The sequence below is a fragment of the Oscarella lobularis genome, chromosome 3 (genome assembly GCF_947507565.1).
Source record: "Oscarella lobularis chromosome 3, ooOscLobu1.1, whole genome shotgun sequence".
Lineage (NCBI taxonomy): Eukaryota > Metazoa > Porifera > Homoscleromorpha > Homosclerophorida > Oscarellidae > Oscarella > Oscarella lobularis.
In genome coordinates, this window is record NC_089177.1 from 3888549 (window position 1) to 3908667 (window position 20119).

Below are 20119 nucleotides of genomic sequence, written 5' to 3' on the forward strand. Positions count from 1 at the left end.
AGCGTAGGGAAACCAGAAGCAAGGTACAGACATTTTATTTCAATAAAAAATTTGAAAAAAATTGAACATGGTCTCCCCTCTCACTTCAGGCAGTTTTTGTTGAGGGGTCATGCCCAGGACCCCCAGGCAGTTTTTGTTGAGGAGGTCATGCCCAGGACCCCCGTAGGAGCAGTTTTTTTGAAGGGGTCTTGCTCAGGACCCCGGATTTCCTACAAAAAAACAAGCAATTAATTAGAAATAATTTCTGTAGCGTACCTCATTCTTATGATATTCGGAACGATTCACAAGCCCATTTCGAAGAACGCCGAGAGAAACTGTCATTAAGAAAAAGAGAAGTAGAAAACGCGCCGGGGCCCCTTTCGAGGAACATACGCATTCGAGGCAAACAGGCGTTCGATTTCGACGAGGACCGTTGCATGCAAAGTCAGCGAGACCCCTTCGCGACGAAACGACAAGCGCAACGCGTATAGGAGAGCGAAGAACGTTACAAAGAAGAGGTCTAAGCTGCTGAATCAGCTTCGCGACGAGAATTCGCGAAAAAGCGTTCCACGGGTCCGCGATCAGAACGCAATAGAAGAGTAGGAACGAAAGAGAAAGAGAAAAGGATAACGAACGACGAAGAGAAGCGAGTTCGTTCGAAAAGGGGACCCTGGTATCAGCGCGCCCGAAGTCGCTGCATAAACAACTCACCTGCAGTCCTGTAGTCTTCGTAGTCGCTTCGTTGGCCGCTATGAAGTGAAAAACACCCGAAAAAGACGGAGAAACAGGAGCCAAGACGTTGAACGATGAAACCTCGTGCGAATGATCACGTGGCTAAGACCTCCCGGATACTCAAGACTTGATCACTATATAAAAAAATTTATTAGGCAATTTCGCATACGATCACAATCAAATATCATTTCATTACTTTTGTGGCGTAGTGACGTCAAGTGACGCAAGTGCAGAGGCCAGTTTTGATGGAGAAACGCTCCCATTTTCCTGAGGCGTAGGCATGGGAACGGGAAGAGTCGACGAAAACGACGCCGGCGTACCAGGAATCGACGAAGAAGAGGCAACATCACTAAAAAAGATCACAAAAATGTGTTTAATTAATTAAATAATATAATAAATACCTTCCATCTTTATCAAGTGTTGTTGCAAGGTCAGGATTCGGAAGAGAACTGCTCTGTGACTTGTGACCTGTTCTTCACTTTTGGATGTCCCTCTTTCAAAATCCTTTCCTTTGCTTCTTTTCGATTTTCCACTGTTGTTGCTTGAAAAGTGACGAAGTCATTGCTGGCCAAATATCTAAAAAAATTTCTATAATAAAAAACGTGTAGTTAGAGATCATTTATCTCACCGATTTATAAAAACAGGTCTCGGCTTCGAAGACAAGTTGTTCTTCGACCCGTGTATTGTAAGAAAATTGTATCCCCAGCCTTTCCTTCAACAGGAATGGCCTCTTCAAAAGGCCAATTCTAAAAAAATCATTACACGTATATTAAAATTAATTGACTAATAATATACTAGTATTGAATAGGGAACTTACGCTTTCACGTCATTGTATAATTTGATTACGACTTCTCACGTGCGCGAGTTCTTATTCATCTTGGGACACAAGACGACGTTCGCCGTCTCGCTTTCCATTCGCAAAAGAAGACCAAAACGTAGCTATGGAAGAAGAGAAAAGTCTGTCGGAAATCGAAAGTCATTTCGGAGCCATATTCACTGACCTAAAGGCAACTGGGCGGTTCCCCCGCCAAACAAAAGCCGGGGCTCTCGCTAACGACCCCAATTTCCTAGGGAAGTAAAGTCCTCTTTGAGGATCTTCTAATAAAGGCGGAAAAACTGAGCAAAGCGATCGAGTAAGAAGAAACAGGAGGAGGTTCGGGGGAGGTTTTGTCACGGTATCGAGCATGAGATCGTAACACTAATATTTAGCTAGGTAGCCTTACAAAAGCCAAACAAGGTGTGGCGAACGCCGGGGCAACGGGCTCCATATAATTTTCATAATAGGGACTTGACGCATCAAGCATTCGCACCTTTTTTCTCTTTAGGACCGTTGCTATAGCAAATCACGTCTTTCTTGATTCGTTTCAGAAGGTCGCCGACGCAGCAACGACTGGAAAAGGTTTTTCTCTAGACTGGGACTAAGTAAAAGATGCGTGTAGCGTGTGTGGGGGGAGTTAGGATCGACGAGAGACTTGGGAACGGTGCTCATTAAAATGTACATCAGACAGCGATCGATCGAACTTAAGTCCGCGGAAATAGCAAGGTAACGACTTTTAATTTGTTGACGGACCCCCGGATAAATGTTTATCTTTTAGAGTGTTGAATAAAGGGTTTATTTTACCGTTGAATGGGTCTCTGAAGGAGTGGGAAAAAGCGACGCGGCGCTTGGAGCAAGATTATGAAAAAGGCACGGTGTGCTCTATGTGTTCGACTCACCTTTATTATCGTCGTATCTTTCGCTACAGATAGTCGAAAGGCGGCCAAAACGGCGAAAAAGGCAGCGCAAGAAACGTACAAACAGGTGAAGAAAACCGAGAAAAAGGAGAAGAAGGGAAAAGGTGCGAGAAAACGCGACTCGCGCGCGGACTCACTTGTTCATTTGCACTGACAGATGCGTCCGTCTCTCATGACAAAATGGAAGCGGCTATGAAAGTATCTTTCGTAGAGAAAAATCGCATTTTATTAGAGGATAACCTTTGTTTTCTTCTCAAGACCAGTGCAGAGCGTCATCACCATTTGGAAGAAGTCCATCAAGAGTGGATGAGAAAGTTGCTCGTCGAACAGCGAACCCGCTATTGTCATTTCATCGAAAAGTTCTCACCCGTAGTCGTAAGAAAAGCGAGCAATTATTTCTACAAATACCTGTAGTTGGAATTTATTTTCTTTAGGAGACCGAATGCTCTCTCTTGGAGGAAATTCAACACGTCCAATCAATTGCATCGGAGCTAAACGCACTCGCTCAGAACCCGACGACTCTACCAAAAATGAGCGAAGAACACGTACAAGATCTTCGCATTGCTGACCCAGTAAGACCCCCTCTACCTTTCCCCCGGCTTTTTTACACTCGCGTCCCTCTCTTAGGTTAGAAATTCGCCTATGATGAATAGGCGATCGAAAGCGTTTAATCGAACGAGTAGCATGAGTAGCAACGCCGGTGAAAGCGACGAAAAACTATCGCGACCTATGTCCTTCTTAGCAGCATATGAATATTCGACGTCACCGCCGCCACCGCCGCCTCCTAACGACGACATACCCCTTCCTCCCCCTCCTCCACCCGTTTGCGAAGACATTCAACAGCGTCCTCTTCCTCCTCCGCCGCCGCCGCCGACTTTAGGAAGCAGCGGAATTAAAAAAAAACAGAGGTCTCCCCCCGTCGCCGCCGCCGGCCCGTTGGCCCCGCCACCACCCCCTCCTCCCGCGATGAACGGAAATGTCCGCCACACCCCAAGAGGTTCAATTTTTCTTACCTCTTTTCTTTGATTTGACGCGATTGTCCTTTTTAGAGCGCGTTCCGACGTCGTCTTCGAGTCGAGGCGCTCTTCTGTCTGACATTGCCAAAGGTCGACGACTCAAGCCAACAGTCACGAACGACAAATCGGCTCCTAAAATTCGATGAGAAAAAAAAGGAAACCCCTCTCTCAAGAAAAAACCAAACTAGAGCGATTTTTCTTTTGTATTGTATTCGTTGTTATTACTTATGTTCACCCAAAAGCGAGGCAATGCATTTCAATCAAAATTCCAGCTCAACTGGTAAATCGAATCTATATCTTATGCTTTTGTTTCCTCTATATCATGATTCCCATTTCTGTCGTCGTTTTGATGAGGGTTTCCTACCTCTATTTCTTCTTCTTCTTCTTCTTCTTCTTCGCTTTCTGACTGATCTGACGTGGGAATGAGAGTCACTCCGTTGTACCACTGATTCGTCATTTTCTGCATTTCAATCTGACAATCTTTTACTTCTTGAGACGTGTACTTTCTCCGAAAGAAAGGCATGAGATATCTAGAGAATAGGATCTATATAGAGAGGAGGAAGAGGAGAACTTCTCTGTTAATTAAAAAACTGACTTTTTATCAAAGGTGACTAGTCTACTAACTGACGGTTGTTCTGTGTGTTCCAGCGCTTGTGTGGCATCGACGGCACTTCCCTGCTCTTCCGTCTTGCTCATGACCAATTTTTCGGCGTAACGCGATTTCATGATTTTGAGCATGGGAAGCGCCGAGCCGCCGAAAATGATAATCGTGCAAAGAACGATGATAAGGGTCGTCGAAATGAGACTCGATCGCGTTTCGTGATCGAAGGGTAGATGTAGGGAAAGCGCGAAGGCGATTGCACCTCGCAGACCTCGCGGGGGGAAGTGGGAAATGAAAGGGGGGAAGGGCTAAGGGCTAGGGGAAGTCACATACCACTGAACCAGATGATGAATTGAGTTTGAACGGATATTTTGACCGTTCTGAATCGATTCATGACGAGAGAGAGCGGAAAGATGTTGACGGCACGTCCGATTAGAATAAGAAACTAAAATACTAATAATTTAATTTTTAAATTATACTTTTTCCTCATTAACCAAGCTCCAGAGTATGAGGGAAGCGTGGAAGCTGTGCTGGAAGCCGAATATGGCGAGACCGAGATAGGCGAAGACGCACGTTTCGCACATGAAGGCCATCGTGCGGAAAACGTGCTGGACGGTCATTTGAGTCGACGGCGAAAGGCTGAAGTGGGTGTAGTGCGACATGACGATGCCACAGAATAAAATCGCCATGATTCCTTCAAGAAAAAAATAATATAAGTTAATTAATATTTTGTTTATTTTTACCTGAAAGTTTTAGTGATTCCGCTACGGCGTAGGGAGCGTAGGCGAAAGCGATAACTGTGCCGAGTTCGAGGGACGGAGTCGCTCTCAAATTCACATATTTTAATAACTTTTAAAAATGAGGAATTATTGGATGTGTATTTTGACTGATCTCTAAGTGTTACCAGTGCGCTGAGAAGAGCGGAAACGATTCCAATTGCCGACGATCCAATGAACATGAGGAGAAAGTGGCCAATGGCTGTAGCGACTGCTTGTGCCGGGGGATCACCTGACTTTTGAAAGTATAAGATTGTACTGAAAGAAGAGTAATTTCTAGAGAGAGAGAGAGAGCCTGAAATTGATTTGTTTACTTTGTCATGACGATGGATACGGCGTCATTGAGAACGCTTTCTCCAAAGACGAGCATGTGTAGAATTGGATCCACGTCCAATGCTTGGAATATTGCTAAAGTGGCCACGGGATCCACAGCCGAAATTAGTGATCCAAAAGCAAAGCTAAATTGAAATTAATCCACAATTTAAAAACGACGAATTTTTATATTGAAATTAATCGCCAATTAAAATTACGATCTGTAATTAATTAATTAATTAAAAACAACGACGAATTTTAATTAAAATAACAAATTTTAATTAAAAACGACGAATTTTTATATAGGTACCTTTCTATGATTGTTAGTTGATAGACGACGTTAGCCTATAAGGAATTCTATTGATTTTAATGAATAAATGTAATTAATTTAATATTTACTTTTCCTAGAATGAAAAGACCGCCGCCCACTACAACTGCCGATATTGCCGTGCCAATTACAGCAAATATAATGATTGAACCGAGATTTTGAAAAAAGTTTCCCTTAGCGCGAAAATTTTTAAAATCATTAATTTCTGCGTTATCGTTTTTACTTTGTGCAAAGAATATCCTGATTCAAATATAATGGGAGGGAGAAGTACGAGAAAGAACATTGTCGGATCGAACATTTCTTCCGACTGGAAACGATATTAAAATTGAATTAGTCATTGATTTCTATTGGAACGCACCCGCCAATTTCCAACAGGAAGTATTTTGAGTAGAAGCCCAATAATGACACCCAAGACAACGACCGCAATGCTTTCGGGTAAATAATGAAATCGCGTTCGAATGAGAAGATGAACGAGAAGTATGCACAAAACTAGAGGATCCTGTTAGGGGGCCCCCCTCCGCGCAACCATTCTAAATGACTTGGACTTACGAAGTACGATGAGAATGAAGAGAATCGTCAGACTTCCGTGTTGTTCTTCGTCGGGCGCCGATGACGGTCGTGACGTCATCGTTGCCTCGGATTCATTTTTGAGGTTTGGAGACGTTTCGTTGGGCTTTGGCGTTACGACGTCGTTGCTCGTCGATGCGACGATTGTTTCTGCGTTCGATGAAGACGTTTCGCTGCGCCGACTTCAATGAAAAAGTCGAATAACGTCGCGCGAGTCGTTTGGGAACGTTTTTCTTACTGGCCAACGCTTCCGTAGAAGAGAAGTAGAACGAGGAACGGGATTACGAAGACGACGTTCTTTAGCATGCGTCTTGGAAGGCGATTTCTGTTCGTATTAAGCATGCGAAGAGAAAAATGACACAAGAAGTGACTGGGCGAAGCGTGCGCTATGTCGAGCACCCGGACCAACTTGCAACCAAACAATTCATTCATCGTCTCCCCACTACATATTACACAGAGCATACGAGCATACGTATCAAAAATAGATGACACCCGTGTCACAATTTAGAGGGAACCAGTTCCCTTAGACTTTCACCGTTTTGCTGAAGACTTTTTCAATAGCTGCGCTCGGATACTCAATACAGAGAGACAAGAGCGCCGCAAAAAGATACGACAAGCCAATCGTAGCCACAAAACGAAAAACCTAAAAAACAAATACAAATTAATTAATTAATTAATTAATATCAATGAGGACTTACGACAATGGGATGGCTAATGAAAAGAACCTCTCTAGAGCTGAAGGATATGTAGGAAAGGACAAGAGGATGAAGCAAATATGCCGAATAGGTCAAACGACTCAAAGGAATCCAGCCACCCCACGACAAAATACTATTAATTAATCCTAAGAAAATCGAGATAATTAATTAATTAATTATTAATCGCAATGCTTACCACCGTGACCCGTGCAGCACAAGAAAATAAGAATAGAGAGCGCTATAGCCCATAGACTCGTCTGAAAGGTGACGTAGAGAACGCTGAGTGTTTGAGGAAAAGAGTCGATTTGCTGCTGATCGAAATTGTTGTACTTATAGAGCCCATAGACGACGGTGAGACCGAGGGCAAATGCCACGCCCCAAGCGATTGGCACGAGAAAACGTTTCTAGGAGAGAAAGTCTATAGGTGTGTGCCTTCTGATTTTTTATTCTTCGATTGTCTTACTCTTTGTAGGACCCACTTCAGGAATGTTCCCTTGCTGAATTGATTCCTTCTCGCTAGGATGTAGCCAAAGAGTAAGCCAATGAGATAGGGAGCAGCGCGAGTGTAGAATCTTTTGTAGACCATTTCCGTGTATTCGTTACTGACGGACCTAATTGCGTAAGCATAAGTAAAGAAAGAAGAGAGAGAGAGAGGAAGAACTAACCCCGCTTCATTCGTGCCTCCAAGCATTGCATTCGGAGGAAAATGATAGACAACACTCAGACTTATAAGAGTTATATATACGCCTGCAAGGCAAAGAGTGAGAGGAACCAGAAGACCAGCTACGCCATAGCTAAGAAGAAGAAGAAGTGAACGTATTTAGTATCATAAATACGGGGTGTCTTCTTACCGATATGCTGGATAAATGATGAAGGGAGTTAGAACATACATTTGCATGTCACAAGCCAAATACCACGCCCAACCCATGCACTAAGTAAGAGATATACAACAAGACTATGTATATATGTATTTATTCGTGTACCTGTCCATAGAAGTCGGTTGGATAGAAATTATTAATGTAGAGCATGTTTGTCCACCAATAGTCGTTGCAGGGCGACGTGAGTTTTGGCACATTTCGATCCCAAAAGGGTCCATCGTTCGTGTTGAGAAGCAATGTCCACAGAATTACGAGTGCAACAAAGTACGTGGGAGTCAAACTTCAAAAACGAAAATAATAGTATTTACTCACGTGACGTGATACAGTAGTATCTATTTACCGCCAAACGCGATGAAAGTAGAAGTTGAACCAAGGAAAGTGACCCAAATTGGATTCGAGTCTCTGATAGAGAAGATACATGACAAGAAGACCGCTACAAAAGAAAATCATATTACAATTAATAAATAGATATAAAGAACCTTATAAAGAAGAATGTGTCCACAGACAAAAATGCACTGGAGACGCCTTGAAAGGCAAATTGCTTCGTAAAATTAGCAGTCATAAGAGGATTGGCTAGAAAATTTCCCGTATATAATAATATATATGTTTTCTTTTCGCTTTTCTTACCGACGTTGAAGACGTATCCAAACCAAACGTAGCTGTGACCAAGAATGACCCAAAACATGCTGAGCGTTCGTATTCCGTGGAGACATTGGATGCTCTTTGCTTGGACCTGTGTGTCGAGTAATTTCGGCAAATTTCGTGCCAGCGAAAAAGCATTGAGAAGCGCCATTAGGCGAGAAGTACCTAAAAATAAAATAAATACTTTAATTAATTAATTAATTAATTAATTAATTCTTTGCCTCTGGCTGGTTTGAGACTTCCAATGGAGCTTAACAAGTTTGTGACGTCAGAGTCGTCGGATTTGGTCGTAGAGCCACTTGTAACAATGTTGACTGACTTGGTGGAGGGTGCCACAAATCCTGGTGAACTTCCATTGAGTCTTTGAATGCTACGCTCTGACATGTGCACGTGAATGATGTCATAAAGAGTTGATATCAAAACGACGAGACCAAGAAGTGAAAAGAAGACTCTAAACGTGAAGAAATCAATAAATGATGACGTCACGTTTATTATTATTACATGGTAACAATTGCCCCGTTGCTCAAAGATTTCTCTTTGTAGCAAATGAATTCGATTGACGTTGGCGTAAAATTACGATTCAATTCTAAATAAGAAAAAAGAAAAAATTAAGGGGGGCGGGGCGGGGCGGATCCGTATGACCTGTAAAGAGGGTCATATTCAACAGCGTTTCATTTGTCGTATGATTGATACATAGTCCCCATCGAAACAAGGGAATCTAAAAAAATAGAAAACCTTCTTTTTCGCGCTTCAGGGAATCTTCTAATCGTACTGAAAAATTCGACAGAAGTGTCGTTTCGTTTTTCGGCGTCGGTTTAGCGTCGAGTGCCGCCGAAAAGAGACAATATTTGGAGACGTCGCTTCCGAGACTTTCGCATTCGTCGAAATCGCCGAGAAATTGCGTGTTTCCTGTAAGGATACCGCTTCCCGGTTTTCCCGTTGCGTCGATCACTGCGAAAAGGGTTACCCTACAAGTAGGAGTTCGGTTCGAGTGTCTCGAGCTCACTTCTTGTTATATCGGGTCCGATATGGGGAAGAGGGGGCGTAACGTTCTTCGCGAGATTGAGAAACAGTGAGTCGAATGCCTCTTTCGTCGGATAACTTCGTTGATCGGACGAGATGAAGCGGCGAAATGCATCAGATGCTGCAGGAGTGTAGCCTTGGGCTACAGAAACAATTGAGAAAAGGGCGAAAAGGACGAACGCCATCGAATCGATCACGCGCTCGCTCCTTCATGTAAATTGCGCAGGCGCGTGTGTGGGAGGTGGGCTCTTTATAAAAAACGCAATCAATTACAAGGAATCTCTGCACCACTTGTAGAATCCGACGATCGAATCAAGTCGTCGATCATTTCTTTGACGCCTGACATCTGTAAGCCGTCTTTTGAAGCTACATTATGCGAGCACAGTATGCACATATAGACTATAATGACCGATTTCCTTGCAAGTCTGTACAAAAATTAACATCAAACTACACTGCTGATTTGTTAGTTAGCAGAGTCTGTGGAAATCTCAAATTCTTTACCAACCTTAGAATCAACCTTCTTTTGAGGATAGCACATGCTTGCAACAAAGCCCATCAAACAGTATCCAGCTGAAATCAGTACAAACACGTAGCTTGAAAAATGATTTGTAAGAAGCCAGTGGAAAGCGGGAGCGACAGTAGCTGGGGTAACAATGCCCACAGCCACTTCCAATGCGGCGAGCGAACCTTGGTTCAAACCTGCAGGCATCCATAAACGGTACAGTAAGCGGCTTAATTAAAAAGTCCTAAATCAACCTTGCTTTGTATGTTGAGTAATTTTCGAAGCTGAAGCTTTCAACGCAGGAGAAGCAGGAGCAGCTAGACACGTTAATATAATACCTGGAAAAAGAAGGAATTTTATTTTGAAGATTTGCTTTTTTTTTCGACGTACATGTAAAGAACATCCAATCTTTGGCAAAGAAAGACATGGAACCGTACAGCAAAGTTCCGACGGTGGCTCCTAGAATGACTTTTGCCTGATCGCTCCACAAAATGCACGGAGAAATTATTCCTGTTCCGACTGAAGCAAATAGCAGTCTTAGACTGAGAAAAAGTCCCTAAAAGTGCTCAACTTTAAAAGTGACCTTCTTCCTAATTACACTGTACTTACAGCCTTGAATGCTCCCCATTGAAATTGGTACTTAGCATAGATACAAAATATAAAATTGAATGACGAAATGGAAAACGTATAAAAGAAGAGCATGGCAGTAACGGCAACCCACTGGAAAGATTGCAAAAGAGTGATTAACGCTCCTAAAGGCCAGAGAAAAATGCAGGATCGTTTGTTGCCATCTCGGACCACGCCATGCTCTCCGGAAAATAATGTCTCGTCTTCTTTATCGTCGTTAATCGCAGTCTCCAAAGTAAAGCAAATGCTTCGCCTCGAACAGCAGCTAATATTGACTGGCGTTCTTTTCCTTGGCGGTAGAGGCTCTTTGATTAGAAGCAGCGTTATCAAAGCAAGTAGACAAAAGCCGACTGCTGACGAATAAAATACCATTTCTAGTCCAAATTTTGATACGAGTAGTCCACCTGTTAGCGTGCCAACAAAATTGCCTACGAACCGAGCGCCCTGCACGCAAGAAAATCGAGCTCCTCTTGCAGCGATACGAGATTTGTCTGCTAAAGCTGGTAGAATGATGGCAAAGAAGTGATAGCGCGATCCAAGAAGAGCAGTAGCAGAATGCATTCCGCGCAGCCATCCGATGTTGGGCGACAGAGCCGTTCCGACTCTGTCTGCGCACAGGCCAATGCAGATAAGAATTAAAAAAGGTTTTCTTCCAAACCAGTCTGACAAAACTGCCATCAGCATCACTGTGGCAAGGGAAGCCAAACTGTTGTCTCTCGCTATTTTGTAGTATGCTTCTGTCGCAGTGCTTGTAATCTCCGCGGTTGCATTTTGGCACTCCATGTTTAGCTCAAACTTGAAGATGTGTGATGACGCGTTTTGCCTTTCCTTACACACACGTTCAATGACCAAATGAGGCAATATGCCATCCCCTGATAGGGAGTCCATCGTAGCAAATGCGGCCATCAGAAGAAGGAGTTGAACGTAAAATTTGCGATGCAGCGGTTGATCAGGTGACATTGCTCCAGGCTCCTTGATTCTACGAAAATAAAGACAGCAGGATGAATTGAAAGAGTAAACAAACGTTGCCCCAAAGGACTACGCTCTCCCCCTTCCCCTCTGTCCCTAATAGCGTCTCCATCTCATTTTTGTATAGATTCTACTAGAACAATGTAACAATTAATTCATTAAGTACATCAGACTGTGTATAAAGCTGCAACTATGAGGTCGGCGCGGCGAAGCTAGGGGGGAAAATGAAAGTAAAAATAACGTCATTGAGTACTTTTAACGGATGTGGCTACTCACACTGAGTCCCGTATGAATATCATGAAGGAACGTTCAAGCACAGAATTACGTAATTCTCAGTCGCTGCAGCCGTTCTTTGATTTTGCGCACAGCCAAAATTCTGAGGTATGACATGATTCTGTCTTCGAGACAGCCTTGACCATGCCGAAAGTGCGGTGAGGATCTGACACTTGCCCCGCTTTGGGCAAAAGTTTTGTTATCCGCCTATCAAATTGCCATCATAAGTATCAATCCTTTCCCAGCTCGGCCTAAATACATACATGTATACATATATACATATATGTATATATATACATATATATATATGCATGTATTATTCTGTATATAGAGAAGAAAAGAAAGACGATTTTTGGAAGCTGCAGCTATTTTGAGCTACGGTTTGATTCTGACTTCACATCTTTGGGGACTCACACTCTACGTCATGTCATCGTCATGGTGCATTGTGGTGAGAAAGTCGTCGAGTACAAACTGCGACCTCAACGCCTTTCCCATTTTTTCTAATGCGCACGAATGGGCTGCCGTCTACTTGGCGTTGTGCACAGTAAACGCCTTGATATGCCTACTGTGGATAAGGAGCAAACGAGAATTTCTAGGACTAAAATACACCTTTCGTCGTCTTGTAGCGTCAATGGCGTTCTGGTCGCACCTTCTTCTTCTTGGTGTATCAGTCGGCTATGATATCTACGTTATAGCAACTAGCACCTCCAACTTATATGCGGAGTACGGCTACTCGCTATGGATAAGCCAAAAGCTTTCATCTCACACTCTTCTTTTTCTGCTCATATACTTTCGAGAGCCGACATTTCTTCGGTTGGGTGCTGAAAAGTGGTTTTACAAGGCAACCTTACTACTATTTGCGGCAGACAATTTTTGGGTAGCGTTTGGAGATAGTTTGAAAGTTGCCTACAAACTGACAACGAGTCCTCCCCACAACGATGTTCGAGACACACTCAACATCTACTTCATCTTTTGTAACGTCGTCTATAGAAAGATGGCGTTTGAAATTTATTGGCGGAAATTCTTTTACAAAGACGTCAACCTGTTTGCTATGGTTTGTGAAAAGCTGCCAGAACCAATGCCGCCGCCGTCGCCACCACCGCACCTGACTCCTTAGAGACGGCATCATGAGAAAAAGAACTATTTAGAGTGAGTCAGTGCAGAAATTAATAGAAATTAAAACAAAGCTTGTACGATTTGACTATGTCTGACTGAGTGCCTGCGCGATTATTTTTCAACTGTACGAAAAATTAGACTTTTCGAACGCCTCTTTTGTTGATCGGACGAGATGAAACGTCGAAAAGCATCAGACGTTGCAGGAGTGTAGCCTTGGGCTACAGAAACAATTGAGACAAGGGCGAGAACGGCACACGCTCTCTGTAAAATGTAAATTGCGCAGAAGCATCCGTAGGAGTGGGCTCGTTATAAAAGTAATCAATCACAACGCGCGCTAAAAGGAATCTCTGCACCACTTGTAGAATCCGATCGAATCAAGTCGTCGATCATTTCTTTGACGCCTGCCATCTGCAAGCCGTCTTTTGAAGCTAAGAAAAAAGTTCAAAATCAAGCAAATCGTGCAGATTTTTTATTTTACCGTAAGCTGGAGACGAATATCCCCACCTAAAATCAAACAATATTTAAACGCAAACGTCTTTCTAATTATATGAATACCAGTCAAAGCATCCGCGTGGATTCAATGCAGTTGGATAGACTTGTGGATACAAAATGATGATGTCATTCGCTTCCGCAATTTGATTGTATCCGGCATGCTCAACAAACGTTCTATTCAACATGGAGCTGTTGTTGTAAAAAACATTGATTTGACAGTTAGAAATAGAAATAATTAGTAGCTGTTCTTACTATCCTTGTCTACAGCCATGAAAAGCAACATGCAACTTGCATTCTAGTCAAAATCAACCCATTACACTATAGATTATAGTGCTCTTTCTTACTGGAATTGCGCTGCTTGCAGTTTGTTGGGATGTAGATGAAGCCCGTGTCGTCCATTGAAACGAGGTGAGGATCAATAAAATATTTCGTTTGATTAAACATTGCAATCTAGAAGGAAAATATTTGCAGAAAAAAATCACGGTACTGTAGTCCAAAAATAGTTTTACGTTGCTACTGTTCGCTTTCGCTGAAGACGCATATTCGACGTCACCGTAAATGTGATTTAAAATTTCGAAAGCTGCAGAATAATTGCAGTTGTTAATATAAGGCACTCCTTTATAATTGCATGCAGATCCATAATCATCTGTAATCTAATTAATGAATTAGATTCAAATAGAAGGATTTTTAATTAATTAATGACATACCATGGCATGTTCAGCTGGATAGCTAAAGACGCGTTTGATATTCATATCGACGTCATCAACGAACTTCTCGTAGTATTCAAATAGCTTGACAACGGATCCTTGCTTGACAATGGTGTCACGTGTTCCAGAGAAAAGATAAACTCTGGAATTCTTTAGATTGGACGTCGACGAAATGAATCCTGTTGCAGCAGTCGCTTCCGTGATGGATACCAATTGAGATACATCGATTTGTTCGGGAGAGACCATGCAAGGACCTAGAGCTATTAGGACGTCGTCTTGGGCACAATAGTAGGGTCCTATAGACTTTTCATCATCAATCTCTCGTTTTCAAGTCTTCGATTTCTGTTTCTTACCTCCAGCGAGTATTCCAGCTCCTGTTATGACGTCTGAAAAGGCGACGTGCATTTGAACGCTGAAGAAGGCGCCCGCCGAAATGCCGGAGACCGAAATCTGCTTTTCATTGACGTTTAGCTCTAGGCTATAGACTAATCTAGTCGACTAGCGATAACTGAGATTCTGCCTCCTACTCTTCTAGGGAAATTGCGCTAGAATGCGGCGCAATGAAGAGGAAAAGGAGTGTTACGAAATCCTGCAGCAGCATGACGCCAACGTGCGCTATCTTGACGTCACAAATGCTGAGCACTTTTGCACTAGCGTCTCTCGTTCGAGGGATTCTCCTATTGTATGGCTACGTGCAAGATTCTTACATGAATGTCAAGTACTCCGACGTCGACTACGAAGTGTTTGGAGATGCCGCTGCTCTCGTTCGTCGAGGACTTTCTCCCTACGAGAGGCATACATACAGATATACGCCTTTCTTGGCTTTCATGCTTCTACCCAATACTTATCTTCCGTCGTTTGGAAAAATTCTTTTCAGCGTCTGCGACATTGTCGTCGGATTTCTCATTGACAAAATTTTAATTGGTCAGGGAATTGGTTATCGAATGAGAAAATGGTGTATTTCTCTTTGGCTTTTTAATCCGCTCACGTTGACTGTTTCGACGCGAGGAAATGCCGAATCGATTCTCGGACTTCTCCTTCTCGCTGCCATCTATTTCCTACAAGAAAAGAAAATTCTATTGGCAGGCTTTTTCTACGGAACCGCAATCCACTTCAAATTTTATCCCATAATCTATTTTCCCTCCTTTTGGCTATACATTGATCAGAAAGTGCAGCAACGAAACGCTTTCCTTACTAAAATATGGCCCACTCAAGCAAGAACAATATTCGCTTTTACTGCGCTTTTCTCCACTATAGCGTTTACTGTCTTTTCCTATTACTGGTAACACAACTACGTAGATGATTCCCAGGGGTCAATTTTATTTGATTTAGTTACGGAAGCGAGTTTTTACGTGAGACTTTGTTCTATCACGTACTTCGCAAGGACACGCGTCACAATTTCTCGCCTTATTTTTATATATTTTATTTGGAAGGGGACTCGCAATTGTTGGCGGTGAAATTGATGAATTTTGTTCCGCAAGCGGCTCTCCTGCTACAAGTTGCTTATCGCTATCATTACTCTGTATCTTTGTGCTCGTTTCTACAGACTTTTTTGTTCGTTTCGTTCAACAAAGTCTGCACATCTCAGGTATAGTAATTGGTTTAATACTTATTAAGTATATGTTTTTTCTCTAGTATTTTCTCTGGTATCTTTGGCTACTTCCTCTAATAATTCCTACGTTGGACATAAGGCTCGCTACTGGTTTAGTTATGGCTCTATGTTGGCTTGCAGCGCAAGTACAAACTCACCTTGCACTTGACTATATATTTATTTTATTTGTTTCCTATAGGGTGCATGGCTTGCTCCGGCTTATTTCCTTGAATTCCAAGGCTGGAATAGCTTCGTCTTCATCTGGCTAGGAAGTCTCGTATTTCTCATAGCAAACACAGCCATCGCTGTAACAATAGTAAAATGCCAAAAGGATATAAGACAGCCAAAAGGCGATTAGATAAAGACGCTTGCTTGCTTGCTTGCTTTCTTCTTATTCTACAGAACAAACAGAATAGACACAGACTGCCGCCACCAGAACTACTAGACAGCTGTACATAACAAATGAGAATTCATTTTCGCGCGTGTAAAACCGAATAATCAACCGCTATTATATCCATCTTTACATGACCACCTATTCTTGTCCGAATCCTTCCGTGTTTTCGATTGCGAAGGTGAGCTTTTCCAATAGCTGATCGTACGTTTTGTAGGGAGGAAGATCGAGACGATTGAAGCTAGGGAAAAAAGAGTTTTACGTCACTAACGTCGTTTAAGCCTAGCGCGTTATTAAATTAAATTAAATCACGTGTATTTTTACCATGTGTGACTTCGTGGCAACCACGAGTCTTTGCCAACCTTTTCGATACAGAACCTCTGTAATCCGTTGCTCCCTGCGCAAACGTGCGCAAAAGTGCGCAAAGTAGAATTTAGAATAGTTTATGTGTGGGGGAATAAACTGACCAATCAATTCGGAGAACCCGCCCACGGGAAGACGACACGTTCCCGTGACGAATTGAAGAAGACGAGCTCGTTGTTCGTTATCGTATGACCTTACCGCCTGGGGAAAGGTCACACCCCCGTTTCCTAGGCTACGACTAGTGCGTTACCTGCCAAAACCACTGGATTTGTTTGCTGTTCTTCGTGTAGTTTTTGTAGACCGAGTTTTTCTGCCAATCAGCGACGTCGATTTCCTGCATTCCGCACAGCATTACCTGACGATAAAGAAGACGAATTTCTTTTGTTTTCTGCTACTTTCTACGTAGTGTACCTCCAGTTCTCTTTCGTCGAAAAACTGCAACCATTGTAGAGGAACGACTTCGTTAAAACCGCTTAGAAAAGCCTTCGTTTGCTCTTCGACGCCGCGCTTGAAGCGAAACTCAGTCATGAGTCTAAAAAACATAAATAATTCTAATCCAAATCATTTATCCACTCTAACTTTATATATTCAATTTTATTTTCTTCGGTGACTTTGATGTCTTCTCCTCCCTCCTTCAGAACGTGCGTTTTGACTTCTCCCAGGAGATCGTAGTCGACTTCAAAATACATTTCGAGATCGCATTCATCGACGTCATTCTCTTCGATCCACGTCAGCGAATTGTAGAGTTGGGGATCGATGGACTCTAAATCTCGCATTGTTAACACTTTTCCGAGCATTTGTTTGTAGAAGGGCAATGAGAAGCCACTGTCTATGAATTTTCCGTGAAAAAGAGACTAGGGAGGAAATTATGTATAATTAGATTTGAATCTTATTTTTATATTTACCATGGCGATGATTCGTCCGATGAATTTAAAGAGGGAAATGTGATCCGGATTAATAGAAGAAGCTGCGACGACGTCATTAAAAATTAATTATTAATGTATTTATTTTTCTTGCCTGGATTGATTTGCAAGCTGTAGTTTGTATTTTCCGCATATTCGAAGAGACAATACATGGGATTGAGCATTTGATGGGAAAGAAGGAAGAACCATTCGCGCGCAGGACCGCCGTAATCCAGGCCTTCTTCCCCGCCAAAAATGATGTAGAGGCGACGACGCAAGTCGTATGCATTGATTTTCATTATCTTATATGTAAAAATTATTTTATTTATTTATTTATTTATTTTATTCGTTACTTGAGCGAAGGAATCTTCGAATATCGTATTTCTTGTGACGTTAATCTTCACGTGACTGGGAAGTTGGTTTGCCTTAGAAAAGAAAGTCACGTGGTGGCGGTGATGGCGTTGTTTCTATGGCAACACTCACAAAACAAAGTCGTCGAAATTGAGCAATTTTCCAACGAAAACTTCTCTCGTAGGCAATGGGGATCCCTGAAGGGCCTCGGATCCCGGATCCTCTTGGATCTACAATTTGAATTAGCAACAATAGGGGAAAGAGGAGACATTTTTGTTGTTGCACCTTCGAATGTTGTCTTTCTGGTATTGTGATCAACAAAATATGGTTTTCCGTCTGCCGTTTTTCTTAATTCCCATCCGGGAGGCAAAGCCTGACTGGCTGCCGCTCCAACTTGACTAGAGAGACATAGATATATTATATATTGAGGGGGGGGGGGGGGGGGCGTGTACATACGAATGTTTTCTGGGATCTTCCCATTGAGTTGTTCTGGCCGAATGATTGACATAGTACGCTCTTCCTCCCTGATCACGTCGCTCTAAAGAGAAAGTATCCCCTCCAAATTCCAATACACATATCTTATACCCCATCCTTCTGGTAATGGTCCCAAACCGTCGTCTACTTCCGTTTGAGATGTCTAGAGGAAAGAGACTGCTTATGATTATCTCATTGTTTTTTTTCCCTTTTTACGAGAATGAATCTCTGTTGCATTCTCTCTCGTTGCGCCGAAAGATTTTGCTGACGAGTCTGCCATTCTTGATAGACGCTCAATGATTGGGCCGTTGGTCTTTGCCACGTGGTTGTGCGCGTGTTATGATCAACATAATAGACGCGATTACGATTGTCTGTCCTCTGTTCCCACCTACAAAGCGCCCCGTCTTCTATTTATCTCTCTATGTGGGCCGTGATTCACACTGGCGACGTAACGTAACGTTAACGTAACGTGACTTCCAAATATGGTCAAGGAGAGTGATGTCACAAAGGGCAAGCGGGCCAATCAAGAGAAGGGTTCTTACGTTGCGTCACCAGTGTGTGAATTGGCCTCATTTCCTTACCCAGGAGGCAAGGGTTCAGGCCGTTGCCATGACGTTGTTCTCGTATTGTGATCAACGTAATAAACGCGTCCCGTGGGCATGCGCCTTTCTTCCCATCCAGGCGGCAAACGAGTCGGAGGAGACATTGTAGCTGGAGCTGGCGTGGGCGTGGCTAGAGTAGACCCTGATGAAGAAACGGGAGGTACAGTGCTAGGAGGAGGTGGAGCTGGCGATCGAGTTGCTGGAGATCCGCTTGTTGGTTGACGTTGACTTGCATTTGATCTTTGCGGCGGAGTTGGAACGGCGGCGGCGGCGGCGGCGGCAGGAGGCGGCGGTCGTTGAGGAGGAGGAGGAGGAGGTCTTTGACTTTCTCTTCTTGGTGGAGAAATTGGGGAAGACTCTTGAGAAACATTTATGAGTGGATGAGGAAGGGATTCTTGAGATGTAGCGGCCGAAGTGGCAGTGGAAGTAGCTGTTTCTGGTCCTGAATTGAGATCGTTTACATCGCATTCCAAACCGTCGAGAATGACGTCCAAATCGCCCACATATGACGCGTCTTTTTCGCAACGAATTTGCAACGTTTTCGAGAGTTTCAAGACTAAAGAATTAAATTAATAATTGAAATAATGAGTCGCTATACATTTTCCGGAATTTTTTCTCAATTCGCTGTCGATGTCCACTCTGGCGATTCCCATGACAACGTCCGCTTTCACGGTATTGTGATCGTAAACTCGAAATTCCAAAACACTTTTCAAAGTAACAAGCCTGAGGAGAGAGAGAGAGAGAGAAAAGTCATTGAAATCAAATTGTCATCCGGGACCCGTACACATTAAAATCGTCGTCCCATCGAGGATTCCAATTCTTTTTGACGACGTCCGTTTTTCTGAGTGGGTTTCCATCGGAAACGAGTTCCACGTAGGCACTCGCTTTTCCCCCTATGTACCAATGTATGACGTCATAGGAAAACTTCATATGACGTACCAAACCATCCACCCAAATCTTTTTCGCGCAATTTCGCTGATACGACTAAAAGAATTTGGTTTCTATTTCCGGATGTGACGAGGTCACGCCCACCTTTTACGTGAACTTGAGAGAGACGCGTTCTTCGACTGCCTGTCCTCGTTGCCGATGCCGCTTCAGTGCTGAGAAAGGGAGAAGCGTGTTGGTGAGAAGGCGCGCGCGTTAGATGTAGTGCGTTTCGACCTGTTTCCTAAGGAACTCGAGTCAATTAGCGTAAATCCGTCCTCTTCGCACTCGGCCATCTACGACAAAAAAGACTCTTTGGTGAGTAGGAAACGATAGGAAAGCGATTCGATGGCGAGAAGACGAATTACCGAATCGAAACTCGCGATGACACCGTTGCGCGACGCGTTTCACAATAATGAATATGTGAAACGCACGTTAGATCGGCTTTGACGGCGCGAAACTGCCTTTCGGGCAAACAAATCGACGAAGGGACTCCCTTTCGTCCGAGACTTCACTGCGCAGACTCCAGTCATGCGCTTCTATCACGTGGTG

At 43.2% G+C, this 20119-nt stretch overlaps 7 protein-coding genes and 1 long non-coding RNA gene across 12 annotated transcripts; 2 read left to right on the top strand and 6 right to left on the bottom strand.

The window, feature by feature from the left end:
* Positions 1-19: 19 nt before the first annotated feature.
* LOC136185275 (uncharacterized) lies at positions 20-3266 on the bottom strand. 3 transcript variants are annotated; one of them, XR_010669507.1, is made up of 10 exons: positions 2686-3263; positions 2428-2635; positions 2022-2101; positions 1713-1778; positions 1529-1650; positions 1340-1457; positions 1113-1287; positions 908-1060; positions 691-845; positions 20-314 (listed from the first exon to the last, which is right to left on the bottom strand). It is a non-coding gene; the product is annotated as an uncharacterized lncRNA (long non-coding RNA). The 3 variants fall into 3 exon arrangements; XR_010669505.1 differs by having other exon boundaries at positions 20-845; positions 2686-3266; XR_010669506.1 differs by lacking the exon at positions 1713-1778 and having other exon boundaries at positions 20-845; positions 2686-3265.
* On the top strand, positions 1565-3755 carry LOC136185262 (protein MTSS 1-like). The gene is made up of 11 exons (XM_065972358.1): positions 1565-1718; positions 1783-1844; positions 2037-2110; positions 2170-2254; positions 2307-2398; positions 2457-2549; positions 2603-2643; positions 2704-2820; positions 2880-3017; positions 3073-3442; positions 3495-3755. Exons 1-11 carry the CDS (start codon positions 1653-1655, stop codon positions 3605-3607), a joined length of 1251 nt encoding a protein of 416 aa, XP_065828430.1. The 5' UTR covers positions 1565-1652; the 3' UTR covers positions 3608-3755.
* On the bottom strand, positions 3479-6421 carry LOC136185255 (sodium/hydrogen exchanger 8-like). Of its 2 annotated transcripts, XM_065972345.1 has the most exons (13): positions 6284-6421; positions 6028-6227; positions 5837-5967; positions 5702-5785; positions 5550-5651; positions 5461-5495; positions 5153-5296; positions 4967-5096; positions 4806-4911; positions 4557-4756; positions 4396-4507; positions 4057-4333; positions 3479-3991 (listed from the first exon to the last, which is right to left on the bottom strand). In XM_065972345.1, exons 1-13 carry the CDS (start codon positions 6385-6387, stop codon positions 3760-3762), a joined length of 1857 nt encoding a protein of 618 aa, XP_065828417.1. In that variant the 5' UTR covers positions 6388-6421; the 3' UTR covers positions 3479-3759. The 2 variants fall into 2 exon arrangements, with proteins under 2 accessions (XP_065828417.1, XP_065828418.1); XM_065972346.1 differs by lacking the exon at positions 5837-5967.
* A 38-nt stretch (positions 6422-6459) lies between these two features.
* LOC136185252 (nose resistant to fluoxetine protein 6-like) lies at positions 6460-9510 on the bottom strand. The gene is made up of 15 exons (XM_065972342.1): positions 9267-9510; positions 9033-9211; positions 8903-8978; positions 8762-8846; positions 8482-8711; positions 8246-8425; positions 8098-8191; positions 7959-8051; positions 7724-7898; positions 7592-7671; positions 7406-7534; positions 7204-7351; positions 6937-7144; positions 6744-6886; positions 6460-6688 (listed from the first exon to the last, which is right to left on the bottom strand). Exons 1-15 carry the CDS (start codon positions 9466-9468, stop codon positions 6569-6571), a joined length of 2142 nt encoding a protein of 713 aa, XP_065828414.1. The 5' UTR covers positions 9469-9510; the 3' UTR covers positions 6460-6568.
* A 115-nt stretch (positions 9511-9625) lies between these two features.
* On the bottom strand, positions 9626-11860 carry LOC136185256 (tetracycline resistance protein, class B-like). Of its 2 annotated transcripts, XM_065972348.1 has the most exons (6): positions 11658-11860; positions 11548-11593; positions 10395-11391; positions 10176-10341; positions 10040-10123; positions 9626-9982 (listed from the first exon to the last, which is right to left on the bottom strand). In XM_065972348.1, exons 3-6 carry the CDS (start codon positions 11370-11372, stop codon positions 9747-9749), a joined length of 1464 nt encoding a protein of 487 aa, XP_065828420.1. In that variant the 5' UTR covers positions 11373-11391; positions 11548-11593; positions 11658-11860; the 3' UTR covers positions 9626-9746. The 2 variants fall into 2 exon arrangements, with proteins under 2 accessions (XP_065828420.1, XP_065828419.1); XM_065972347.1 differs by lacking the exon at positions 11658-11860 and having other exon boundaries at positions 11548-11631.
* Positions 11861-13000: 1140 nt separating this feature from the next.
* Positions 13001-15855, bottom strand: LOC136185264 (poly(3-hydroxybutyrate) depolymerase-like). Its single transcript, XM_065972361.1, has 10 exons — positions 15719-15855; positions 14497-15027; positions 14323-14447; positions 13970-14265; positions 13772-13915; positions 13607-13712; positions 13515-13557; positions 13326-13451; positions 13249-13274; positions 13001-13198 (listed from the first exon to the last, which is right to left on the bottom strand). The coding sequence occupies exons 2-10, from the start codon at positions 14568-14570 to the stop codon at positions 13089-13091; spliced, it is 1050 nt and encodes a 349-aa protein (XP_065828433.1). The 5' UTR covers positions 14571-15027; positions 15719-15855; the 3' UTR covers positions 13001-13088.
* On the top strand, positions 14420-16074 carry LOC136185263 (GPI mannosyltransferase 1-like). Its single transcript, XM_065972359.1, has 4 exons — positions 14420-15251; positions 15302-15557; positions 15605-15706; positions 15760-16074. The coding sequence occupies exons 1-4, from the start codon at positions 14530-14532 to the stop codon at positions 15916-15918; spliced, it is 1239 nt and encodes a 412-aa protein (XP_065828431.1). The 5' UTR covers positions 14420-14529; the 3' UTR covers positions 15919-16074.
* Positions 16013-20085, bottom strand: LOC136185251 (NEDD4-like E3 ubiquitin-protein ligase WWP1). The gene is made up of 21 exons (XM_065972341.1): positions 19936-20085; positions 19805-19863; positions 19676-19743; positions 19583-19627; positions 19428-19536; positions 19242-19366; positions 18623-19199; positions 18258-18429; positions 18153-18204; positions 18024-18105; positions 17853-17965; positions 17700-17797; positions 17570-17641; positions 17332-17518; positions 17220-17281; positions 16894-17168; positions 16726-16846; positions 16565-16669; positions 16419-16515; positions 16276-16348; positions 16013-16192 (listed from the first exon to the last, which is right to left on the bottom strand). Exons 2-21 carry the CDS (start codon positions 19861-19863, stop codon positions 16093-16095), a joined length of 2592 nt encoding a protein of 863 aa, XP_065828413.1. The 5' UTR covers positions 19936-20085; the 3' UTR covers positions 16013-16092.
* Between the last annotated feature and the right edge of the window lie 34 nt (positions 20086-20119).

Coding starts and splice junctions, on each gene's coding strand:
- LOC136185264 (XM_065972361.1), bottom strand. CDS start 14,570: ATGCTGCTGCAGGATTTCGTAACACTCCTTTTCCTCTTCATTGCGCCG. Junction 13,558..13,606: donor CTGCAAGCAGCGCAATTCCA/GTAAGAAAGAGC, acceptor GATTTTGACTAG/AATGCAAGTTGCATGTTGCT. Junction 13,199..13,248: donor ATATTCGTCTCCAGCTTACG/GTAAAATAAAAA, acceptor CTTTTTTCTTAG/CTTCAAAAGACGGCTTGCAG.
- LOC136185262 (XM_065972358.1), top strand. CDS start 1,653: ATGGAAGAAGAGAAAAGTCTGTCGGAAATCGAAAGTCATTTCGGAGCC. Junction 1,845..2,036: donor AAACTGAGCAAAGCGATCGA/GTAAGAAGAAAC, acceptor TTTTCTCTTTAG/GACCGTTGCTATAGCAAATC. Junction 2,255..2,306: donor AAGTCCGCGGAAATAGCAAG/GTAACGACTTTT, acceptor TTTATCTTTTAG/AGTGTTGAATAAAGGGTTTA.
- LOC136185252 (XM_065972342.1), bottom strand. CDS start 9,468: ATGGCGTTCGTCCTTTTCGCCCTTTTCTCAATTGTTTCTGTAGCCCAA. Junction 8,426..8,481: donor AAGTCTCAAACCAGCCAGAG/GCAAAGAATTAA, acceptor TTTTATTTTTAG/GTACTTCTCGCCTAATGGCG. Junction 7,535..7,591: donor ATCATTTATCCAGCATATCG/GTAAGAAGACAC, acceptor TCTTCTTCTTAG/CTATGGCGTAGCTGGTCTTC.
- LOC136185251 (XM_065972341.1), bottom strand. CDS start 19,863: ATGGCCGAGTGCGAAGAGGACGGATTTACGCTAATTGACTCGAGTTCC. Junction 17,519..17,569: donor TCGAAGATTCCTTCGCTCAA/GTAACGAATAAA, acceptor TTTACATATAAG/ATAATGAAAATCAATGCATA. Junction 17,282..17,331: donor CAGCTTGCAAATCAATCCAG/GCAAGAAAAATA, acceptor ACGTCGTCGCAG/CTTCTTCTATTAATCCGGAT.
- LOC136185263 (XM_065972359.1), top strand. CDS start 14,530: ATGAAGAGGAAAAGGAGTGTTACGAAATCCTGCAGCAGCATGACGCCA. Junction 15,558..15,604: donor ACAAAGTCTGCACATCTCAG/GTATAGTAATTG, acceptor TTTTTTCTCTAG/TATTTTCTCTGGTATCTTTG. Junction 15,707..15,759: donor TATGTTGGCTTGCAGCGCAA/GTACAAACTCAC, acceptor TGTTTCCTATAG/GGTGCATGGCTTGCTCCGGC.
- LOC136185255 (XM_065972345.1), bottom strand. CDS start 6,387: ATGCTTAATACGAACAGAAATCGCCTTCCAAGACGCATGCTAAAGAAC. Junction 5,652..5,701: donor CAGGATATTCTTTGCACAAA/GTAAAAACGATA, acceptor TTTCGCGCTAAG/GGAAACTTTTTTCAAAATCT. Junction 4,757..4,805: donor GGAATCACTAAAACTTTCAG/GTAAAAATAAAC, acceptor TTTTTCTTGAAG/GAATCATGGCGATTTTATTC.
- LOC136185256 (XM_065972347.1), bottom strand. CDS start 11,627: ATGACGTTATTTTTACTTTCATTTTCCCCCCTAGCTTCGCCGCGCCGA. Junction 10,342..10,394: donor AATGGGGAGCATTCAAGGCT/GTAAGTACAGTG, acceptor GAGCACTTTTAG/GGACTTTTTCTCAGTCTAAG. Junction 9,983..10,039: donor TACTCAACATACAAAGCAAG/GTTGATTTAGGA, acceptor GGATGCCTGCAG/GTTTGAACCAAGGTTCGCTC.